The sequence below is a fragment of the Tauraco erythrolophus genome, chromosome 6 (assembly GCF_009769465.1).
Source record: "Tauraco erythrolophus isolate bTauEry1 chromosome 6, bTauEry1.pri, whole genome shotgun sequence".
NCBI lineage: Eukaryota > Metazoa > Chordata > Aves > Musophagiformes > Musophagidae > Tauraco > Tauraco erythrolophus.
In genome coordinates this window covers 53,113,687-53,128,698 of record NC_141470.1, presented here as the reverse complement: position 1 = coordinate 53,128,698, position 15,012 = coordinate 53,113,687, and the positions used below count along the sequence as shown (strand labels likewise).

Sequence of the window (15,012 nt, the reverse complement as noted above, 5' to 3'; positions counted from 1 at the left end):
TCTCTTATATGTCTTGGTTTGAAGACCAATGCTTCCACCAGCTTCTCCTGCAGTTCCTAAATTGTTTTGAGTCTTAAAATTTTTATGTTGCCTGGTTGATGAAGGCTGTACTTTAAGTGGTGTTATCTGTTACTAAGGTACTTCGACAATCTTTGGACAGACTGGGTCTAAGAAACATTGGCATCATCGCCGCGGATGGAGATTGGAGCATTTCAAAGGAGATGATAGTTGATCCCTATCTTAATGATGCTGTTGAGGTAGTCGGGTAAGTGTGGGAGAAGGGAGGAGATTTACACATTGCTTAATTTCTGTAAGTAAGTCTTCATCTCCATTTTAACAAGTCATATATTCTTATTTCATACTTCCTAGCCATTCCCAGTTTTGTCGTCGTCATGTACAGTGATGACTAATTACTCTTTCCTGACTTCCTTTCTTCTTTCAGTTTAGTACATCTGTAAGGTTAGTTAGTACTACTGTAAGTAGTACCTTACTACTCTTCCATCATTTCTTTCAAGTGCCCAGTTAGGAGCTATGTTTTAGGCTTCTTATCTTAGCATTAGTGAACGACAGCAGACTTCGAGCTAATCTACACGTACGTAGATCTTCAAAGTCGTACCAAAACCTTAGGACGGAATTCTTGGCCTGCAATCAGTTTTAATTTAGGTGAGGTTGAACTTTCACGTTGGAACATATTGTCCTGGGACTCCATGCTTGCAGCATTACCTGTTACATGTCCTTTGCATGAGATTTTTCTGGTGATGTCCTAAAGTTGGGATTTTCTTTTGTTGCTTATATCTGGTAACAGATAGTATTAGAAGCACGCACACAGTAAAGTAGAAGTAAAAATAAACATATAAAGTTTGTTTTAAAACTAATACAACCATCTCAATTTTAGCAGCTAGGAACGCCCAGTATTCTACAAATGTCTGTCTAGCAAATGGCAACTCAATTGTTTGCTTGCACTCTTGCTGCATAATACACTTTCTTACTGCCTTGCCTCTGTCAACTGGCTTGATAGTTTTTCTGCTGCTCTTGCTTTCTTGGTAATCTCTGATTTCTCTACTCTATAAGTAGTTTTTTAAAAATTATAGCATGTTCCCAATGGAAGTGACCTGTACATGCGTAAATTGTTCACTTGTGTTATGTTTGTTAACTTGCTTACCTCTGTTGTTAACCTTACTGTGCTAAGAACATGCTTGTGGTCACTAGTGTAGCATTTATCCTCATTTGTCATATCAGGGGGTCTGATACGCTCATAATGGCTTAAACTAATACATGCTTCAATGGTTATAGCAAGTCAGTTAAGCAGGGATTTTATAAAGAAATTGGTTTCGTTTGTGTTGAGCTTGTAAACGCTGATCACCCAGAAGTAGCTATTTGAGAAATACCGACTATAATGCCAGCCTTGAGTACTCATTTGGTTTAAAAGCTTAGAACTTTCTTAGGTTAGGCAAGACTTGCATCTCAGCAAGTTATAGAGCATTAGGAAATATTTTAGTTAAGATTTCCATGCCAATGAAACTTGCAGAATGGATGCACTGAATGTATATGGTTCTTATTTCTTTAAGAGCTTGACAGAATCAAGGCTAGTAGAAGCTGGTTTTGTCTGTGGCCTTTAGGACCACAGACATGTTTTAGTTGTTCTTTAAAATGAAAGCTCTTTTTGTCAGAGGTTTTTCTTGATTGTCATATGGATGTTTCCTCCAACTCCCTCACCCCTGCTGATCACAAAAAATGAAGAGTTAGGAGAATATTTCCTGTGCAGTAGTGTTGTTATCTTGTCAAGAGATGAAGATTAGTACAAAGTAAGAACACCATGTTTCTCAGCCAATGCTGACTTTAAGGCACCAGCTACCAAACAGAGTTCTTGCTGACCTAGAAAAAGGTAATAGTACTTAGGCGTCTGTCCTTCAAATGCTTGGGATGAGAAAGTTGCTAAAAGTACATCGTATCTGTATGTCCCTTAGGTAACCTGTCTAGTTTGCAAAATCTGCTAGTCAATCTGTTTTCCTAAATAGTCTTAAATTCTTTTCTCAGATATACTTTCCTGTACATTGTTCTGTAATTTCTTTGCAAGTATAACTCTCTCTGTGCCTTTTCCTCAGTTCTTCTATTTTGAAATGGAAACCTGAGATTAAATTTATATTATATTATTTAGAAATTATAAAGATAATTGAAATGATTGCTTTGGCATCAATCCACAAAAAGTAACTGACCTTTCCCTTTCTTTATGTTTCCTTTCATTTTCTTTTTTCCTTTCCTTTCTTTTTTTGCATCAGGTAATTTTTACCTTTATACCGTTGCTCCCTGTGGAGCTTTATCCCTGCCTAAAATACCATTTGCTATCTGAAGCATATCTGGGGTAGATTTAAGGTAAAGTTTCTATGCCTACTTTTTCCCCTCCATATTTGCTGTCTGCTGGCTTGTGATGTGAAATATAGAGAACTTCATATTTTCTTATTGGAACGAAGACTACCAAGCTGTTATCATTCAGTGTGTTTCAATTTCATTGGTTGAAAGAGTGGTCTTCCTGAGCTATGCTGCTTGCCATCATTTCATACCAATGAGTTAACAGAACTTGCCATTGAAAACAGGAATTTTGTTAGAAGAAGAAAAGAAAAAAGCCTTTATCTGCTACTGAACCAAATTACTTACCCAGTATTCATAAAGTGCTTGGGAAAAAAAAAAAAAAAAAAAAAGTAAAATTGTAATATAGTTAGCTCAAGTCTTAAATTGTGTTATGTTATGATTGCTTATTTTGTTTGCAAGGCAATCTTCTCTGCTGTCTTCCTACAGTATTTCGATTGGTGCTGTTTCTGTGTTTGTATAGTATATATTCATATTACTTTTCGCCCAGGATGTATTATGGCCCAGTACTACATCTTCTGTGTTAGATATGGATTTTGTTTTCTGAGTTTTAACAAAGCCTATAGAACCCATACCTCTGTTTGGCAAGTCCTTTCTTAAAGGCCTATGTGCCAATACGCAATTAGACTTGAATATATTCCACAATTTTTTTTTCCCCTGTTGTTTTTCTAGAAGTAGACAAATTGAAAATGTTTTTCCATAGCTTGCAATTATTTATCTTTTGCTTGTAAGTCATTATTAATGGACAGTAATTGTATGATGGGTGGTGGAAAAAAATCTGCCTTAGTCAGTTTTTATTTACCAGACAGAACAAATTTTATTTTATTTCTAGTTTATGTAGCATGAGTCTTTTCTAATACAGTGATCAAAGAGCAGAAATGATTGCAGCCATTTCAGTTTCTCTTTTTTCCCCTCTTAGTGCCTGTCATTTTAAAAAAAAAATTGTGTTAAGTTTTAATGAAAGAAGATGGGTGACATATTTAAGAGCTATTTGTCAATGACTATGGCCTTTGTGTAGGGAGTTCGTGTTCTCTTGATTTTCATAGTTAGTATAGTTGCAACTTTAGAAGAATCATTAATCCTATGATCCAGGAATGCTTTCTTAGTTCAATAGGCAGAACAAGTTCAGTTCATTTTCACTTGCTGTCTCTGACATTTGCTGTAGGAGAGAAAGATGAATTGACTTGTCTAAGACTGTCCTAAACTGGTGGAAGAATAAAGGTTAATTATAGAAAATACTGTCTTCTGGATTTATTTTATGATTTTGGACCATGCTGCTTTTGCCATTGTTTTAAACAGGATTTGTGTATTACATAGTTCAAAGCACAAGCTAGAAACTTAATTTTGGATTTATGTAACTGATCTTAAGACATAATGTTTGTCTCGATTTAAAACAATAGATTGCACTGGTAGAATAACCTTGTCTTTTTTTTTTTTTTTGGTGTGTGCCTTTATTTCTGGAATGTTACCTGTAATTAGATAGACTTGTTGACTAACTTGATTTGCACGGACCTCTGGAGGTCATCTTGTTGAACGCCCCTGAATCAAGCAGGTACAATGAGATCATGGTTCTGAGGCTTGTTCAGCTTTAATATTTTCACAGCCTCATTGGGGTTTGACCATATTTATTCCATGTGTTTGACCATATTTATTATCTTTTTTTTCTTTTAAATTTTTATACCTAACTGAATTTTTCATCAGTCCACAGCCTGTACTGTTGCAAGGGATTATTCTGTCCCAGGTGTAGGACTTTGTGTTTGCATCTGTTGAACTTGATGAGTTTCCTGTCAGCCTGTTTTTTCCAGTCTCTTAGTTCCCTCTATATAACATCCCCCCCTTTTCAGTATATAACCATTGTTGTGGGTTAACCCCGGTAGGCAGCTCAGCCCCACACAGCCTCTTGTTCACTCTCCCCCAATGGGATGGGGCAGAGAATCAGAAAGGTGAAAGCGAGAAAATTCGTGGGTTGAGATAAAGACAGCTTAATAGGGAAAACAAAAGCCGTGTGTGCAAGCTAAGCCACATGTGAACTTCCCTGAGTTTTATTAAAGACATCAAATAGTGTTAGCTCTATTATGAGCCTATGGGGACATCACTAGCAATCTGCTCCCTGGTTGGACTTTTCTGTCCACCTTGATGGGATACTTTGCTGAAATCAAGGTATATGACATCAACAGGTTTCATTTTGCCCACAGTCATCTTGTTGTACAAAGCAATTGTGTTTGCTTGCATGATTTGCCCTTGGTTCTGTCGTCCTATTAGACTTCTTGTGCTTGGAAATGGCTTCCAGGAAGACTTGCTCTATAATCTTCCTGGAGACTGAGGCTAGATTGATGAGTCTGTAGTTTCTCAAATCTTCCTTCTTGAAGACAGGCATTAAAACTGTTTTTCTCTAGTCATCAGGAACCTCCTCTAATTGCTAAATATTTTGTTTAGCCTTTGTATGTATGTTAAGTCTGTGAACCAAATACTGCCTTATTCTAATGCAAGATGTAATAGGAAAATACAACGCAGAGATAATACTAACATTGCGTTCAAAGACTTTGGGGCAGGAAGTCTTAATGTTTCAGGCTACTGTCAGACTGCACATAAGCTCATTCAGATTCTGATATGTGGAAAAATGTTGCAGCACTGATACCTGTGGGTAGTGTTCCCTGTTAGAGAAGATTATATGTGGTAGAAATATACGGAGTGATCTGAAGGTAGGTAGGCATTTGATATTACCTGAATTTCCAAGTACAGCAAATGCTGTTGAAGGGACCTCCGGACTTCAAGAAATGACGTCATTAAATTCAGTTTAACGTGACATTTCAGATTTGTTTCATTGACTTTCAAGGCCTTAAAATGTCTCTAGGGAAGTGTACAGTGGTTGTAATTTTAAACCCTGAAATAACACACAGTTGAGTAACAAGATGTGTATGTCTGGGTTTTTTCTCATTTCTTGTGTTGGTTGTGCTTAGGAAGAGTTGATCTCATTTGTGTTGCTTCACTGTTAAACTGAAATAATTGATTAGCAAGGATAATAAGGGAAATCAACTCTTTTTCTTAATTAAACGTTTACTGTGCTTTTGCAAAGTTTCTAAGTTATAATTCAATTGTCCTTCCCCTGTGTGTGGTCCCTGTAGCCTAACCCTCAGCATGGTAACATCTAAGTGGCTGATCTGCAAATAGAGTATCTTGCATGGAATGTGATATGCTTTGTCTTTATCTGCAGTTTTGTGTGTGTAAGAAAATAAGAACCAAATATTTTTAGTTTTTCCTTTTGCCATGTACTTTGGGGCTTGATATGGTAGAGGAAGAAGGTATCTTCTTTGAAGCCACTTTGTGCTTGACAATCTATTGTGTTTTGTTTGGTGTGACAGTTGTTGTCCAAGTTGTAAAAACAAGAATTGGAACAAGATTTGTTTTCGAAATATGTTCAAATAGTGCTGAAGAAGATGCTGCCTTTCCCAATATAAATTTTGGACAATTCGAAAAACATTTTTTTATTTGTCTCTTCTCTCTGTTCTTTGCTCTCCTTTTTTTTCAAAGCTGTTGAGATACACATTGGATAAGCACGGTCTGCAGCAGGTGAGGATCATAGCCAGCGATAGACTGTGGGAGCCCATTTCCTTTGTCTTGCTGCTTGACTCTGAGCTCCACGGAGTGATCGATGTCATTGGGTAGGGGGTTCTCTCTGTTTTTCTTTCTTGGTAATTTGTTCATAGTTTGTCTTCATCGTATTTATAACTAGCACAGCTAAAGCTTTACCTCTCTCTACTCTTAACTGCAATGAAAGGATTGGTACTATAATCTTCCTTACTAACCCATGTCAGGTGACACGGGCTGTTGTGCTGCTGACAGCCTCAATGCTTTAACTGAATCATGAGTCTTCTATCATGTGAAAGATTCCTATTGGCTGTTTTGCACTTTCGACGAATTGCAGGTTTTTCTGGACAAACCAGTTTATTCTGAGAGTTGTTTTGGTTCCTGTATTTGTTATGCAAAAGGTGCTTTAGCTTTACAGCTCTGTATACAGCCTTGTATCACTGACTTCTACTGGTCCGTTACAGAAATGGGTGTGATCCAGAAATGGATTTGGGCTGTGATTCTTTTTTTCAGTTACAATGATGTCTCGATTCTTAGTTCCTGTTTTGTTTTGATGGGAAGGTTGTGTTTGGAAAGCATGCAACCAGCTGACTTGTTTTTCTGGTTCTGGGTTTAATCGTACAATGCTAATATTTTGCCAAAGTAGTAGGCTAAATTTGAGATTCATTATTGACTTTCCTGCTGAATGGAAATACGTGTAAGACTTGCTCATTAACTTTTCTTTTTACAGTAGCTCTAAGTTTTCGTTATTAGGTTCCATAAACTTGCCTGACTCAATCACATGCTTCAAATGTGGCTGTTCCTTGCTTCAGCTTGAGTCTTTTTCATTCATCTTTATTTATCTGACCCACAGGAGATGTAGAATTTAAGCTCTTCCATACAAAGAGAGATAGGCAGTCAGAGATAGCCCAAATCAATCCCTTCTCTTGTTCTGAACAACAAAAAGTATCCTGACAGTTTTTTGCAAGTAGAGTCTTGGATCATGCTTGGCTAAAGTGAAAGCAATTGTGAACTTGCTCTGACAGATGCAAATCCACTGTAACTACCATGATCCCAACGTAGTGAGCACACTTCCTTTCTGTTTTTTGGCAGCTACAAGTGTGTACCCAGAGTCAGTTCCTGAAGCTCAACTGTTTTTACACTATCTCAGTAAGCTGTAGTTGCTTGATTCTTTGCAAGTGCAAGTTTTATGTCCCTACTCTGATTCAATCTTAACAGGGAGATGAAATGCTCTCTTGTGTAATGGATAATCAGTTGGCTACTAGACATTTAGTGGTGCACATCTCATCATGGTATCTTCTAAGAAAAAAAAAAGTTTTTTGCTTTTTTTTATTTGAAACTGTAAAAAGTATTTCAGATAGCCAGGATTTTACATGAATATACATAAAATCAGTTTTGGACTTGGTAATGTAATTTGTGATCTGTGAGATCTCTGATCAGACAAGCTGGATGGGAGATTAGTTAAAGCTGCTGCTTTTGTTTTATTTTGCGTTATTTGCATCCAGGCTTCATCTGCAACATCTTGTAATGGCTAGAAATTAGAGGGAGCCCTGAAGACACACTGCAAAACTATTAATAGATGTTCACTCATGTAGGAATGACTCGGGTTGCAAAAGCTCTTTATAACTTAATTTTTCTAAATAGCTTTTCAGAGCTATTATGGTTACAGCAATTTTGCCAGTGAAATGAAATATAATGAATTATAAACAAGTATTATTCTTACTTTGAACACATTTAAATTACATTGTAGCTCTTGGAAACAATGTTTTTCAAGGATGGGTTTGCAAATTCCACAGCTACTCATAGGAGCACTTCAGGTGTGCTACTTGTTTGTAACACAGTTAAACCAGTTAGATTTTTGCGTGCTATACAGTTAGAGACCAAGCTATTCTGACTCTACATGTTGAAAATCCCACCCCACCCCTTCTTTCTGCTGTTAACTGACAGAAAATAGGAAGTGTTAGAAAGCGTTAATGAGTTTAGGAGTAACAACTTTCATTTTCACCTGATACAAATTTAGTATGCCATCAGGTGACAACTCAGTCTTTCTCATTAGAAGCATCAGTGTTCTTAACCAGATCTGTTCTGAACACGCATTTGGCTGAATAAGTGTTGCAGAAAACCAAGCCTTTTAAAGAAATTTGTTAGACATAATTATGCCCAAGTTAACAACCCAAGGAAAACAAGGTGATGTGACACTACTGCATGATGGAATCATGATGTGGTGCCTGTAGTAGTGGGAATTCAAACTGTCCCAAGTCCCTCTCAGGCCTGTGTGCTGATACAGAATGAGAAGTAGGAAAGACAGTGTTGTTACCCGATGATTTCTGTTGTCTAGAGATGTTTTTGAGAACTAGATTTTGAGGTTTTCATAGGTAATGCTTTTCTGCAAAGCTTCATTGTAGTGATGGTATTATACAGGCTGATCTTTTTTAAGGTTTATTTCATTTCTACAGCCTTGTACTGATGTGTGAGAGAAAAATGGTGTAAAACTCTGCTATTTCTATCCTGATTTTTCTCCTTCCTCCCCTTTGAGCCATTGCTGTATGCAAAACAAAAAATAACACTACATTTTTTGTTTGGTTGGTTTTTATCTGAGTTATCCAAATGAAGTCACTGTGGGCAATTGTGCAAAGCAGCATTTGCAGTCCATATGTAGAAGAGCTTTTCTTAATTAATGTTACTTTCTTAATAGATCTGATTTAGTTTAACTGCTCTACACAGGCAGCTGTGGATTTTTTTCCCTTTGGAGTTATATTGCTTCATCGTTTGCTGTATAAAACACACTTAATTTCATAATAGTTAATATTTGAAAAATACTTTGTTACCACTCTAACAGCTAGAGGCCCTGATGATGAACCAACCATCTGCTGGTTCCAGAGACACTGAAAGAAGGAGGGAACAATGAAAATACTTTTTTAGTAAATGACAATGGTTTGAAGAATGCAAACACTGATAGTAATACCTGTTGGTAAATTCTTCTCTTGCAGTGATAAGATGTTTAAACTTATGTGTCACTTTTGTTGTAATTCTTGTAATTCTGTTCCTGCTATTTATTCCTTTCATTAACTTTTCTCCACCAAGAACCATTCTTTTTTCCCCTTTCATGATATACATCACTTTTCTCTTTCTCTTTGTAATGGTCTTCTGTTATACTGTATCTGAATCTGCTCTTTTGAGCAAAGAATCCAAAATCCCACTGCTTCTGGTGAAGCAACACATCCATCAGAATGATGCATAAACTCTACTCCAGTTCATCTTTTCAGGCAGCAAGAAGGGTAGCTGTTTAGGAGTCTGTGGTTTTTGCTGAAACATTGATCAGGATACTCAAGTTACTCCACATTGTAGTGATCCTTGAGTGGACCAATTATTTCCTGAGAGTTATCAGAGTGTAGTCACTCCTTTGTAGGAGTTTTTATTTCCAGTGAAGTAAAAAGATTGTTTTCACTACTGAAGGAGCAGAGTGCCCTGTTCTGGATGCAGCTTATCTCCTGTCCTTTGCTGCACACCTTGTGTTAGTTGTTGAGGCTGTAGAGTGACATGAGATGTGAAAAGCAAATACAGTGTATATTGTTCATTAACAGTAATAGAAATTGCACCTAAGAGCAGAGAAAAATGATTAGTTTATCAACTAGTGATGAAACTGTTTTACCTGATTGCATATCAACGGGACAAAATGAGAATGTTTTAAGTGCATGGGCTTTAAGTGGAGCAAAGCTGCTGATAAAGATACACTGAAGGAGTCTGCCTCTAGAACCCGTTCGTTCTCCCTGTAACTTTAATGCTGTTTGTCATCCTTATTTTTCAATTTATTTCCATAGCTTTATTGTCTTTGCATTGAATTATTTATCATTCCTTTTATGCAAATAAAGATGACCCTCTGTCTTAGTGCAGGAAATCAGAGCTCTTTAGATCTCGTTCCTGTGTAATTTTATGTAAAGCTTTCTATAACACCCCTCTGCTTTTTTTTGCTTTTTGTAAAGTACAGCTTGTATTTAGCAGGGATGTTGACTCTTAATATTTAAGAAACAGCTCTTCAGGATATGGAGAGCAGAAAGACAAATTATTCCTTCTTTGCCTTGTCTTTGCAAGCTACACATTTTATCCTATTACAAAAACCTTTGCTTGGTATTAAGATAATAGTTGTGTTTCCAAGCCAAAGGGGAAATAGTCATCTGTACAGCAGAGAAGGATGTAGCTAAAATCTCTACTGTCTGTTACATTATCATTAGTGAAGCTATGTGTGAAGGACTACAACACTGGGAAATGGCCCATTATTCAGTAAGGGGAAAATAACGTGAAAAAAAAAACAAACTAACAAAACCCCTCCCCAACAATTAGCCTAGAAAAACTGTTTTTTCTTGCATCCCTGTCACAAATTTATCAATTTTTCAAGTTTCAGGCTAATAGTAAAGAAAATATTTATGCCTTCCTTCTCAGTGCTGATAGTTTCATTTTAGTGTATGCATTTAGTGTGTTCAGTGAGTGTTCTAAGTGAGGGGAAAATCATGTCCCTGTTTTCTGCAAGTGATTTGAAAGGTTTTGTTTCAGTCAGACTAATTTGGCACAGTGAATCAATGTTGTGACTGAGTACAGTCAGTAGTCTTCATTTGGGAGAAGGCACCTCTCCTCATACTAAGGAAGATCTTGGAAGGAAAATTAGATTTCATAGATTTCATAGATTTCTAGGTTGGAAAAAACCTTAGAGATCATCGAGAGATCATTAGCTTTCATTATATGTTTCAACTATTTTCAGCTTACATGTCTAACTTTTATAGACCAACTAGCATGCCTTTTTTTAAACCTGAGTTTATTAAAAAAGTGTGCAAAATTAGTCAAATTCATGTTTAGGTCCTAAAACATTCATGCAGTTAAGTTCTTAGAATAATGCCTGCTACTGTATGTTACTGTTGATTTTATAATTATCTACGTTTTTGTTTGAGATAGTGCAGGGTAGCGTATGTTTTCTCTATTTAGCACATTACACTTACGAAAATCTTCAAGCACCGTTTCAGGATAAAGCTTTACTTTAGCAAGCTGCAGAAATTGTATGATATATTTAAAACTACCTTTACTTATATGTTGGCATGTATCAGAAGAAATAATCTTCTACTGATGCAAATAGATTAAGCAATGGAATATTATAGCACTCTCTCTTTTTCTTTTCTTCTATTCCATTAGTATCATTCCAAAGAAAGTTTGTTTTTCATTTTCGTTTTGGAGGAGGTGCATCATTGCTGCTATATGCACTTCCAGGATTTGATTTTTCTCTTTGTGCTAAATGCTTTTTCTTTTTAAAATATTATGTAGGGCTCACTATCCTGGAACAAAAACAGTGCAAAATGCCTTATTAACTAAGAAGAAACTGTGGTCTTCAGAAGATTACAGTACTTTCAATGATGAAGTAGGTGCAGGCTGCTGGGCTCGGATCCTGAACCAAAACTACGTGAATGGAAACATGACCTCGTAAGTGTTGAGCACTGTTGCTTGCTTTCACAACTTCGTATGTAAGAATTGTTTAAGGTACTATGTAACACATCTGTCTGCTATGGTAAGATAGTAGGTAGACCGAAACTCTCTCCACTGTCAGTCTGAATTCAAATATAGTAAGGTATGAAGTCTACTGTCCTTACCTCTTTCTGAGGTAGAAGTCCCACAAATTTTAATGTTTTCTTGAGTTACTTCCACAGTGTCCGTGGCTTAGGCAGCTGAGTTCACATGCCTTTGAGACTCTGATAACGTTTGTTAAAAAGAGAATGTTCTTAAGAAGAACTAACAACATGAAAAACATTGGAGGAAAACAACAATAAAGCTAATTTATCTGTATTTTTCTTAAGGTCTTAATCAGGTTGTTTGTCTGCAGTTGAAAGTAGCAGGTACGAACGTAATGATCTAGTTTTTCTTTCTCAGAGTCAATTCTAGAGCATGCTGTAGTCTTTTGATATGTTTACTGTTTACTGCACGTTTTCTTTCCAAACTGAAGTCTGGAAGAAAGCTTTTCTATTTACTGGGAAATTACATAACTCACAGTTTTTAGAAAGACATACTTTAATGTTTCCAGTGTAACAAATACTAATCTGGAAAAAAAAAAAATTAAAAATAGTCTGATTAAAGAAAATGTAGGCATCAAGACATAAGCAAAATTGTTGAAAGCTTTTAGTTTTTATGTAACTTCATTTTAGAACAATAAAGGGAAATCTTTTTGTCTGAAATGCTTGAAAAGGAGCATAGCACAAAGCACTTACATACTTGTAAAGGGAAGTTTCTTGAGTCACCTGGTTTCTATGAATCTTCAGTCTCCTTGTCTGCAAGCTGAAATTTGCTGACAGATGACTATTTCCTGACCAATCCCATCGCCTCTTGACTCTCAAAGGCTTTGATATCTTACTTCAGGGTGTTTCTTTTCCCATTGTTTTTCTGTTTTACAAACCCTTTGTAATTATATATGCCCTATTTGCTTAACAACCTGACAGCCAGACCATGTATTTTATTTAGAAATTATTGTAGAATAATTCCAAGTCCATATATCCAGTATTGAAGTTATCTTGGCTTTTATATTGAAAACAGAGTATTCCTGATGAAAGGCAGTTTATCCTTCTGTGAAGCTCATTTCCTTTGAATTTGAGTTCCCTATGTTCCTTTTCTAAGTTTGAAACTCTGCAGAGCAAGTTTAATGTAAGCAAGTTGAGTTTACAACTTGGGTTGTTTATTTTATAAGCACCTTTTTGTAGGATTTCGTAATCTCTTCTGAAATGCATATCTAGTGTGATAAATCTGTGGCAATGACTTTAGAATGAGGCCTTTGCACTCATATTTGCAGTGGCAGAACAGCATACCAGGTGTGGCTTTCTGCATAACCGCTTCATTAAGCTGTATTTCCATACTTCTGGAGCACACATCTTAAGTTCAAAGTTCTAGCAAAAGATTTTCAGTGAAGACCAAATCAAAAGACCTGAAGTAATTAACCTTGTCAGTATCCTGAAAACTTCTTGAAATAGCAACAGCTCCTGGAGGATGGCTGGTTAAAATTATTTTCTGTTCATTATTTATATGGATAAAGGAAGGATTTTTTTTTTTTAGTGGTACCTAACTGCTCCCTCAAACACCTCCCTCCAAAAAAACCTACCACTGCCACCGGCAACAACTAACCAACCAAAAAAAAAACCTAAAACAACACCCCAACAAAAAGCTGTAAACCTTGATAACTTAATTTTTTCCCCTTCAAAACAGGAAAAAGCCCCCAATAAATAGAGTCTTTAGCCATCAGTACACATTTCCTTTAATGTGCAACTTTTTGGGATGATATAGCTAGTGACGGTATCAGCAGTTCTGTAAGAAGTTCTCAACACTGGAATTTGATTTATTTTCTTTTCCTCTCTTGTGTAGTTTTTTTTTTTTCTCCTTTAGCTGGAAAGATTTATTTATTTATTTGTTTATTCCTCCCTCCCCCTTGAACTTCTTTTCATTGTATGATGGAGAAAAAAGAGGTATAAATTCTTGTACTAAAGTCATCTAATAGTATCCATATGAATGGACCAAACAAACCTGTTTTTCTTCCAGAACCATTGCATGGAACTTGGTGGCTAGCTATTATGAAGAGTTGCCGTTTGGTCGATGTGGTTTAATGACAGCGCAAGAGCCATGGAGTGGCCACTACAAAGTAGAAGCTCCTATCTGGATTACAGGTAAAAGGTTTGCAGTTTAAAGTTTAGTGATCTAACACAGAGCATAACTGTATTTTCTAAGGCCTTTATTTATTTAGCGTTTTTTTGGTGTGTATTATTCTTTATAGCAAATTAAAGTAGTTTTGTAGAAAGTTTTGTGAATACTTTAAAAAAGGGGAGATAAAAAAATAGAATTTTTCCTTCAATAGAAAGGAGAAATACCTAATAGCAAGGGAAATCTTAATACTTGACTGTTACATGCAACAGAAATGAATAGACTGCTGCCTTTTATAGCTGTTGTTATTAAAATATTTTGATATGAAGTGTCCATAAAAGTTAGTGTACTTACCTAGTTCCTTTCCCTCTTCTTTTTTTAATCCTTAAGTAGTCATTTGATACCTCTCAATTTGAGAAAATGGAACAAAGAACTTCTATATTCTTGTCCTGCTTGAAATTTTTGACTTGTGTAAGCCATTATTTCCTTGTGCTTGGGGAAAGGGGAGTATGTTTACGTAGTGTCTAAGGAGACATGGATTCACTGACTACTCTGTAGTCCTTCTGTAATATTTTACTGTCTTTGCCACTGTTCAGTACAAGCAAGTAGCGTATGTAATGTCATAAAGGAGGAACAAAGCACATGCCTTCATTTTTATTCTTCTACTAGTTACCCGTAAAAGCATTAAAAAATAAATGACCATACTGTCATATGAACAATTCAAAACAACTGAGCAGTTGTTCCTGTTTCCATGTTGCTCAGGATTTTCATGATCTAGGCCATAGTCGTCTTTGATACGCTTATACTGAAAACCTTACTTAGTCATTCCTTGTGGAGATGCCCATCGTGGCTTTCTCTGGCTCAACTGTTAACTTTTGGGTTTTTTTAAATAAAGAGAGATATTTGGGAAAATCTAAACTGTGATGAATTTTCGTATTGCATGTACATGATTGACTTATATAGTGCTGTAATAGTTTTTTCTTCCTGTCTAATCATTGTCACTTTAACTGTTTCATCTGCTGCAGAGCTGATGTTTTCAATTGTACCTTAGTATAATTCTGTAATCTTTCGTCTTGCATAGGTAGAGTTTATTTTAGAAGTTCCATTGCTTTCTTCCTAAAATCAAGTTGTTCTGTTGTGTAAGCATGTATGAGAGAGAAGTTTAATTCAGACTACAAATGGTATTATTTTTCATTAAGGCTTAATTATTTCCTTCTGATTTTTGTTCTGTTTTGTCTCAGCACACACAACGCAATTTACTCAGCCAGGCTGGTCATACTTGCAAGTGGATGGACACTTAGAAGGAGGTGGCAGTTTTGTAGCTCTGACAGATGGCCTAGGAAACCTTACCATCATCATTGAAACTATGGTATGTGCCTCAGCAATTCCAATGAACTA

At 36.2% G+C, this 15,012-nt stretch overlaps 1 protein-coding gene across 2 annotated transcripts in view; it reads left to right on the top strand.

Moving 5' to 3' along the window:
* Positions 1–15,012, top strand: part of GALC (galactosylceramidase) — a 40,663-nt gene that overhangs the window by 13,409 nt on the left and 12,242 nt on the right. Inside the window, exons 7-10 of one of the 2 annotated variants that reach the window (XM_086613567.1) lie at positions 5,899–6,029; positions 11,266–11,421; positions 13,516–13,640; positions 14,856–14,983. In XM_086613567.1, the coding sequence (XP_086469693.1) occupies positions 5,899–6,029; positions 11,266–11,421; positions 13,516–13,640; positions 14,856–14,983 (540 nt within the window). Of the gene's footprint in view, positions 1–137; positions 266–5,898; positions 6,030–11,265; positions 11,422–13,515; positions 13,641–14,855; positions 14,984–15,012 lie in introns of both variants that reach the window. The other variant, XM_086613568.1, reaches the window with a different exon arrangement.